Here is a 9963-nt window from a genome sequence, read left to right as displayed (position 1 = left end):
GTAAGGTAGGTGTAATCATCGAGTAATGTACAGGTATAGGCCTATATTGAAAAGCAGTAAAAATGCTAAAGTCCTTTACAAAAAAGTATTATTATTATTCATAGGTACCAAATCTTAATACTATCTCGTTTGTCTCATTTTCAATACTCATATGATTTTAGTGAATAGTTGTTCGCAAATATGCTATATGGTTCCTAAATCTTGAGGGGTGACTATATACACAAAAGTAGCATCGCTCAGCCTACACCGATTAAAACTAGAGGACAGATCAGTGGAATGAATGATCTGCAGAAAAGTCTGTATTTGATTATAACATGAATCTGTACTATAGATTGTATCATCATCATTCTTCTGCTTTTTTTCTGTATGTTTATTTTTCCAACAGAAACAATGCAGAAACACGGAAACGCTATGTAATATACTAAAGGATACGGTTTGAAAGATAGCTGAGAAAATCCATCTATGTGCGTAAAACATGCCGACTAATCGCCTAAGTGTACATGCCTAGTTGCTGAATGTGAAATGGATGACATTTTTGTGGTCTACGTTGTCCTCAACCAACCTATTGTTCTCTTGTTGATCTGAAAGAGAGGAAACACATCACTTGTTCATGGAAAACAGTTGAGAACTACCAGGTGAAATATTATAATTTTCTGTTCTTGTTGATTTAAAAAAATAATATAATTGATATAATTGATTTGTTATCTTCTTAATACAGCATGTATGGCGTCCAGTTTAATATGTGCTAGTGAAGAAGAATATTTGTACAAAACATTTTTTATTAATGTATAGAGGATGAATGCTGCCTTTGAAAGGCCTAACGTATTCAAGGCAGAAACTGACCGCATGAAATGCTGAAAGGTATGTTATACTTGAAATATATTAATCATCAATGCACCTTGTATTGTGTTGTTGTGAACATAACACTAAGGCACTTTAACACAGTATCATAAAAAGAGACAATCACTCCAATGATGTGAACTATTTTACAGTCAAGAGGATTTGGAAGAAATTTGCCCGTTTTAATTAAGGAGAGTTTGGGAAAAAAGTGGAAAGAAATTCAGTATGAAAGAAGAAGAGGTTGGTCTATAACTGACTGAACTGAGTAGAGTAAATGACACCTCTTCTGAGTGGTTCCTAAAGAAACACACATTTTTGGTACCTAGATTGTACACAAACATATGAACAGTATTGGCGTTGTGGATGTAGACCAATGGAAACTGAAAATGTCTCTTACAGGTTGTGATACTTCAGATGTAAAATGAAGGAACAAAGAAAAAGAGACTTCAGGCAATCCTGCTCAATACCCCATGAAACCCTAGAAGTTGAACGGTTACAACAGGCAGCCGTAAGATGGGGCACATTTTGTCATTGATTAGGCCTAGGTCTTAAGCCTATTGGCGGGACTAAGTATTACTAGAGACGTTGTTATGTAATTAACCTATTTTGCACTTGAGATGCGTTTATGGATGAGAAAGTGAACTTGCCATGTCCAAACAAAGTTTAACCTCAGTGGATCGGGGGATGCTTTGTGGTTCTATATGATTACTGCTATCTACATCAACACCAGGGTTTGCTTTAAAGGACAATCAGCAGTTGAAAGCACTAAAATGCCTTCTCCCGCCCTGTTTTGGTAAAAAAACTTCAGGGAATGGGGGTTAAAGAAGTGTAACCACTCTCGCATCCCATGATAATCACACATTATAGTTTGTAATCATGTTTTTTAGGACTATAATAGTGTTTGTTTACATTTACATTGTGTTCACAAACAGGAGTAAAACAACGATTTATTTTTTGGTTCTGATTGGGGGGTACGCAGTTGAACTAAGCTCAATGAGGCATTTATAAGTTATATTCTTCAAGAATCAATGGCTACATATCAATAATTCACAAATCTCAAAATGCATGTAGTAATAAGCCTATAACCGCAATACTTTTTTATTGCGTATTTAGGCTTAATTAAACTGAATMATTTGGCAATGTTCAATTTCAGTTAACTGGCACAAAAGGTATAAACAAAAGTATTCACTTTGAAAGTTGATAAAGGCAGGCCAGTTATATGAAATATACACTGTATACAAAAGTATGTSTATGTATGGTCACCTTTACCCCCCACCCGTGCACAAAGCGAGGTCCATACAGAAATGGTTTGTCGAGATCGGTGTGGAAGAACTTGACTGGCCTGCACAGAGCCTTGACTTCAACCCCATCGAGCAACTTTGGGATGCATTGGAACGCCGACTGCGAGCCAGGCCTAATCGCCCAACATCAGTGCCCAACCTCACTTACTCTTGTGGCTGAATGGAAGCAAGTCCCCGCAGCAATGTTCCTACCACTAGTAGAAAGCCTTCCCAGAAAAGTGGAGGCTTTTATAGCAGCAAAGGGTGGGACCAACTACATATTAAGGCCCATGATTTTGGAATTTGATGTTTGCCATGCAGGTGTCCACATACTTTTGGTAATGTAGTGTATATGCAGCACTTTGTTTTAAGCTTCAATTGATCAAATCAGTTCTATGTTTTCTTGCTCAAACTGCAAGCAATACTTGTCAAACTCTAATGTCACGGGAAACACAGTGATGTCGATAAGAACGAGAGTAGTAATATTGGAGGACATTGGTTATTCTGGCTGGAATTGTTACTCTCCTGCCATGGCAGATTCAGGACTAAAATTACAGATGTGGTCTTTTGTTCTTGTGCACAATTACATTACGCTCAGTAAAATGAATTCCATCCGAATAGGTCTTGGTGAACTTTTAAATCCATTTCATGCATTTTACTGGAAGTGAAACTTCCTTACTCCGGTATAATATCATATTTTACGACAAGAACATTAACATCTTATTTCCTTTGACAGAACAACACCAGGAAGCCCTTCAACGTTCCAAACAAGAACAACAATCTCTGTTAGAAAGTCTGCAAAGTGCAGAACAGCTCAATGAAGAATGTGAGGTTAGTATGTTGTTTTGTACTCCAATATGCTAATAAAAAGTATATTTAAACGCAAGTTATGCAGTTCATCATGTATATTCCAAGGAGGCATATGTTGGTCATTTTACATTCTAAGTTGTTATTTATCTTTATGTGGCTGTGGACAGTACATAATGAGACAATGGAAAACGTGCATTGTTACTTTAAATCTCTATAGGAAAGTAGAAAAGCTATTGCTACAGCATTAGAAAGCAACAAAGAGGAGAATGCAAAGGTCATTGCCAAGAAAGACTCAAGCTTGGAAGAGCTCAACAAAATAAAAGATCAACAAGCAGACAAGCTTGTACAGATTCAGGCCACAGCCCAGGAATTTCAGACATCATTAACAGTTGAGATACAGAGGTGGGAAATGAATAAAGTTACTATTTTGTCCCCTGTTTGGTGAACCCCAAAATGTTAATCAAGATTCTTATATTACTTTGAATGTTAACTTGTTTCTCAGGGCAAAAGAACTTGAACTGAAGCTTACGGCAGTCACAGAGGAACTTCACAGGAAAAACCTTGAATTAGGTAAAGTATTGCTCGGCTTCGCCTGGCTTGCGACTGTGCTAAAAAAAAAAAGTGTATCACACACTCTTTCGTGTTACAATTGCTTTATTTTTCGAAACATTGACATTTGTTTTTAGCTTGTATGCAACCAGAGATTAAATATAAATTTTGTTTTCTAGGAGAGATCAAAGAACAGAAAGAAAAGAAAGACAGACAGTTACAAATCTCTTGAAGATGAATTGGTAAAGACATTATATGTCCCCTATGTTTTGTGAACTCAAATTGGCACTTCCCTCATAACTGTCATGCCTTGTCCATGGTGAGGTTAATGAAAGAGCAATTATTTTACTCTTGCCTTTAGGATGTCAAAAATAAATCCATACAGTCACTAGAGGAAACKATTAAAGTTGTGGAGACCAGAACATCAGAACTCACCACAGAGCTTGAGGGGAAACATGCTGAAATTCACCACGTTAAGGTAAGATGATGTTCAGATGATCGTTGTGTAGATACATTTATAGCGCTACTTATTCATAAGGATATTGTTTGCATAAATCTTATTATCTTTTAATATTGGAATATGTTGTACCCTTCTAGAATAAAGTGGAAAACATTTCTGTTGAAAACATTTTACTGGAAAAGGCTCTTGGAAATGCTGAAACGATGCAAAACGACTTGAAAGAAAAAGCCAATATGACTGAGGTTTCATTCTATTAATTGTATTTTCCTTGCACAATATTGGCAATGCATATTTGTGTTTACATTTTTTGTTTGACACCTGTACATACAAGAAATTGTTAATATGTTGTATCCCACAGAGGAAAATAAAAGAGATTGAGGGGCAGTTATCTGCTGCAATGAGAAGAGATGAAAAATCCATCAAGGAGAAAGAGAATCTAAAGACAGACATTGTACAGCATGAGTGAGTCCTTGGATGTTCAAGTATAAAGTATTCAATAACCTGACGGATAGTTTTCCTCCATGTCTCTAAATAATACTGAATGTAAATTATCCAGGGTGAAGTATAAGGAGCTATTAGCAAGTTTCAATCAGCTGCAGCTTGAGAAGAAGACTATTCTGGAGCAGATTCAGAATGAATCCTCAGAGGCAAACATTCTGGTAGCACAACTTAAGGTCTGTATGAATTGAACATGTGATGCTGTCTGTATAGAATAATACAGAATAATGYYGCAGTTTGCTGATAATTCATGGTATTGTGTTGGGAATATTCTTGTCATTCAGGAGAGCGAGGCAAAAGAGATGAAGATGAAGAAGGAAATTGAAAGACTCCAAGAAGAAAACCACCAATTACGGTCAGTTAGAGTTAATTGTTTATAAATATTTAGTAATGATAGTCATTATACAATGCTGCTGCATGCAGCAACATTTATTTGTTTTTTCAAAATCATTCACCTTTTTCCTGTAGAGAGGAATTGAAATCCTTAAATGTCAAAGTTGAAAAGGCCAAGACACTGAGAATCTGCAGAAGAAACTTGAAGAAAGTGTAAGCAAATCACTGTCTATGAGGTTGGAATAATATTGTGAAATTGTGAAAATTATGATAATTCCCTTTTAGTGTAAAAGCAGTTTGAAAAGACCGCCTGAAATTTCTGCATGTTTTGGTGGAATGGAGTTTTGGCCTGCCTGATGTCATCACCATGTGGTAAATAGTTAATAGACCAATAAGAAAGAGTGTTCCAACCTCTGCCAATAACAGCTAGTTTTCAGTTTCCCCCTCCCTACTCAAACCACTCCCAGATAGTCCTAGCAGAATTCTTGCTTGAGAAATTGCTCTTTGCTAAGAAGTTATTTTTGTTTATTTTTTTACCATTTTATTTTAAAACAATCACAGAAAGGTACTTAATTGTTACCCAGAAAATATTTGATATTGAGATAAAACGTCTGTATTGGAACTTTCAACGTGATGTCAGTTTAACACTGTTTTTCAACAACAACAAAAATATGGCCAAGTACTGTAAATGTCCAAATCTAAATGCACGTCTGTTTTATTCTATATTCACACTGATGAGTGATAGTAAATAAAGTTCACTATTTTCTGTTTGACTTCATTTCTATAGTGTGGAGATCTGCAGGCTGAGCTCTCAAAGAAAAGATAAACAAATGAAAGCAGTGAGTCAAAGGTGATTATCAAAGTCATGTCTACACTTGGATTATTTGTCTTTTATTATCTTATCAAACACTTTGCTTTTCTCTCTAGCTGTCCAACCTGAAGATAAAATTAGAGAGTAAAACTAAAGTCCAGGACGAATACAAAAAGAGGTTTGTGTGTGACTAAAAATCGATTATAAAATGACAAATGAATTATACAATAATATAAACTGTTCAGCTTTCTATAACCTGTTTTCATTCACTTGTTCTCAGAACAAAACGTTGAAGAAACAAATTGCAGTTGAGACAGCAAAATCCAGTGAACTTGAAAATGAGGTACCGCGTGGCTTTAAATGGTAATTTACAAGACAAGTGTAACATTGTAATTCAGTTGTGTGCAACTTGGTTTTTCATCCATTACAGATAAACAAATTGAAAGAGGAGTCAGAAAATGTTCAACGATCAAATGAAGAGGAATGTAAAAATTTGCTTGATGACCTTGAAACCAAATCAACATCTGAGACAGAGCTTCAGAAAAAGGTGCTTATTGGAAGTTAATAATATGGTACATTCTGGTAGATGTGGCAACATACTTGCTGCACATGTTGATCCCTGCAGGTGCAAAAGCTACATCTTACAGCAACAYATGCCGTCAAGAGTAAGGAAGATACTGAAATCAAATGTCAGAACAAGATAGCAGACATGGTTGCCTTGATGGAAAAGCACAAGGTAAAGTTATCTTTAGGGCAATATCCACAGATTACACCAACACCGTGCCATCTTGCATGTTGTATGAAATGTTATCCATGTGTGTTTGTTAACATTTAGTTCTCTGTTGGTATCAGAACCAGTATGACAAAATGGTTGACGAGAAAGATGCAGAGCTTGATGAGAAGAAGAGGAAAGACATGGAGGCAACTGCTAATAGAACATCACTGGTATGCTACAATATAGTAGAGAAATACACATGAGATTGGATTAACTGGGAACATTTCAGTAGAGTGTTATACCTCTGCTTCTTGGATATTTTTCTGATTTTTTCTCAGGAATTGGCGCTGTCACAGCAGAACATTGAGAATGACCGTTTGAAGGAACAACTAAAGAAAGAAATGAACGAGAGGGTAAGTGTGTCATGTCCCATGCTAACAAAGCTGTGTCAGGTGACAAATGTTGTCTATTTACTCAGTCATGATGTCATGTTGGGTTGTAGGAAAGCTTACTACAAGAGATTACAGACCTGAAAAAAGAAAAGAAAATGAGCAGGCAACTGAAGACACAGGATGAACAGGTAGATATTCAGATATCAGAGCATTACAACAGTTTGTGTTGTTTAAAAGTGTCTGACAAAAAWWYWTATTTWAATTTTTTTWTATTTACACATTAGCTGCCTGAGCCAAAGTCCAAAGAAGTTAAGTGTTCTGAAATCCCCAAAGTATACTCCTCCGCCAAGATGCCTATGTTCCGTTTGGCAAAGGACAGTCAGAGAAAGACAAAAAAAGCCTCTGTAACCCCATCCCAAACCTCAGAGAAAATAGTTGTTGTGACTCCAAACATTAATGTAAGTGATCATGAACTTCTTAAAAATGCTTGTGTTCAGGTCAAACATTTTCTGAAATGTTTCTCTCACTACATTCCATGTGCATCATCACTGTATAATACCTTAGATGAACTGATATTGTTGATGTGTCAAAGGAAATGGAAAACGAAGCCCAAAAACTCCATCTTGGAGCCTCATGACTAGAGTTGCAGCAACACCACGAATGAAGGTATTGGAATTGGTTGATTATTTTGTGTGCTGTATTCATAATGCATAACTTAGGCTATTCAATAATAAATTATCTGTATGTTGAATGATCACCGTAGAATTGATTAGATGAACTGACGTGGTACTGTATGTTTCATGCGTCAAAGGAAACCGAAGCTCTCAGAACTCCATCTTGGAGCTCCACCAATATAGTTAGTGCAACACCACGGATTAAGGTATTGGAGTATGTTGATAGATTTTTTTATGTTTAGTATTCATTAACTGTGTTTTCATTTATTGACTGTGATATGTGAGCCATTCCCCCAGAGGATTCTCTCCATCCTATTTGTTTGTGAGTGATTGAGTGATTTTCTCCATAGTCTTACAGAATCAGAACTCCTCCGTCCACTGGGAAATCTGTGCCCTGGGGGAAGAGCACCTTGGAGCTTGACCCCAAGTCCGACAGCTCGGAACATAATGATTTATTGGTAAATAATGCTTCAAGATCTAATGAACACTGCTTGAACTTGGGTAGACTTAAAACATTGGATTTGTTCAAACTCAGGATTTATTATCATAACTTTATATGCAAGCTGTATGGTGTGCACATGCACATTTAATTGTGGGAATAATTTTGCTTTACATATCACATCTTCTAACTTGGGTCTTTCTGGTTCGTATAATGGCAGAGCATTGCCGTTGCAACTGATCCATTCAAGAGCCGCCTGCAGCCAAGTGTCCCAGCAGCACAGAATCAAAAAGTGGACATATTCAGGAAGGTAGAATGAGCAGCCTTACATTAACACCAAAATACTTGACTTACTTGGCAGTACACGCTCTGTATTATGAAATAAGTTGTGAAATACCATATTGCATTGTATGGTATAGTCTATACTCTGCAACTTCTAAAATATAGTCTGTAACTTAAAAGTAGTTAATGCTGTAATGTCCAGGTCAGTATTAGTCTGTAATGTTTCAGATCCAGAGCCCTGCCATTCAGAAATCACCTGGGAGTACTTTAAAGCTCGCTGCAATGAAAAGGATGCGGGATGCTGGTTGGACATCTGTCACTGGTGCTGAAAAGAAAAGAAAAAAACAGTTGAAAAGATCTTTGCATAAGAAGCAAGTGCTGTGCTTTTCAAGATAGACTGTTTTCTGTGTGTCTGACATCTGAAAACGTCTATGCTATTTTCATTACACCACTGCTCTTAAATTCATTCATGTCTTTAGTTGTCTGATGCTGGGAAAGCTGTTGACCGAAATAGGAATTTCAAATGCAAGTCAACACATTTGAAATGAACCAAGTATGTTATATTGTTTTGTTGTTACTGTTTAGCAACATTACTCACATTATTCATGGCAAAATATGTCAAATGTTTGTTGTTTTGAGCAAACTTGCCTCATTTGACTCTATTCAACATGAATAGTTAATGTTTTCATGAAATTGATTGTATTTGTTTGTAACATTGTTTTGCTTGTGCGGTTTTTATGAACCTATACACTATATATACAAATGTATGTGGACACCCCTTCAAATTAGTGGATTTGGCTACTGCCGAGTGCTGAAGTGTGTAAAAATTCCCTGTCCTCATTTGCAACACTCACTACCGAGTTTCAACTGCCTCTGGAAGCAACTTCAGCACAATAACTTTTCATCGGGAGCTTCATGAAATGGGTTTCCATTGCCGAGCAGCCTCACACAAGCCTAAGATCACCAAACGCAATGCAGTCCGATGGACAAATCTGGTTTGGTGGATGCCAGGAGAATGCTACCTGCCTGAATGCATAGTACCGACTAAAGTTTGGTGGAGGAGGAATAATGGTCTGGGACTGTTTTTCATGGTTCGGGCTAGGCCCCTTAGTTCCAATGAAGGGAAATCTTAACGCTACAGCATACAATGACATTCTAGACGATTCTGTGCTTCCAACTTTGTGGCAATAGTTTGGGGAAGGCCCTTTCCAGTTTCAGCAGGACAATGCCCCTGTGCACAAAGCGAGGTCCATGCAGAAATTCTTTGTCAAGATCGGTGTGGAAGAACATGACTGGCCTGCACAGAGCCCTGACCTCAACCCCATTGAACACCTTTGGGATAAATTGGAATGCTGTCTGTGAGCCAGGCCTAATCGCCCAACATCTGTGTGTCTGACCTCACTAATGCTCTTGTGGCTGAATAGAAGTAAGTCCCTGCAGCAATGTTCCAACATCTAGTGGAAAGACTTCCCAGAAGAGTAAAAGCTGATATAGCAGCAAAAGGGGGACCAAATCCATATTAATGTCCATGATTTTATAATAAGATGTTGCAGGAGCAGGTGTCCACATACTTTTAGTGTATATTGCGTATAGCAACGTTGTATGACGTATTGTTATTTATATTACTACCAAATAAAATGATGCTTCAATTGTTAGTCATTTATTTGTATTTACTCAGATGGTAATATTCTCCCTCCCGACTAACACCCGTTTAAAACATTTTAATGTGACCCTCCCTAATTAGGATCCCAGGGGAAACAATGACAAAAGTAAGGTTCCTACTACCCTATCACATAATTCAAACAGGTATGGTGTTTTTGAAATGTGTTGCCTACTGTTCTGGCCTACAATTCACAATATTGCAACGCAATACGTCAAGT

The 9963-nt window shown here is 37.1% G+C and overlaps 1 protein-coding gene across 1 annotated transcript; it reads left to right on the top strand.

Annotated features, from left to right (window-relative positions):
• The first annotated feature begins 851 nt into the window (after positions 1-851).
• On the top strand, positions 852-9724 carry LOC111966105 (synaptonemal complex protein 1-like). Its single transcript, XM_070444342.1, has 24 exons — positions 852-861; positions 2857-2951; positions 3148-3332; positions 3433-3500; positions 3659-3699; positions 3841-3957; positions 4077-4181; positions 4298-4401; positions 4496-4613; positions 4722-4792; positions 4906-4983; positions 5558-5609; positions 5781-5924; positions 6012-6128; positions 6207-6317; positions 6434-6526; positions 6635-6709; positions 6799-6876; positions 6973-7150; positions 7281-7354; positions 7500-7568; positions 7713-7820; positions 8022-8111; positions 8312-9724. The coding sequence occupies exons 1-24, from the start codon at positions 852-854 to the stop codon at positions 8477-8479; spliced, it is 2349 nt and encodes a 782-aa protein (XP_070300443.1). The 3' UTR covers positions 8480-9724.
• Positions 9725-9963: the final 239 nt, after the last annotated feature.

Source organism: Salvelinus sp. IW2-2015, linkage group LG7, assembly GCF_002910315.2.
Source record: "Salvelinus sp. IW2-2015 linkage group LG7, ASM291031v2, whole genome shotgun sequence".
Classification (NCBI taxonomy): Eukaryota; Metazoa; Chordata; class Actinopteri; order Salmoniformes; family Salmonidae; genus Salvelinus; species Salvelinus sp. IW2-2015.
This window is presented reverse-complemented; position numbering and strand designations above follow the sequence as displayed.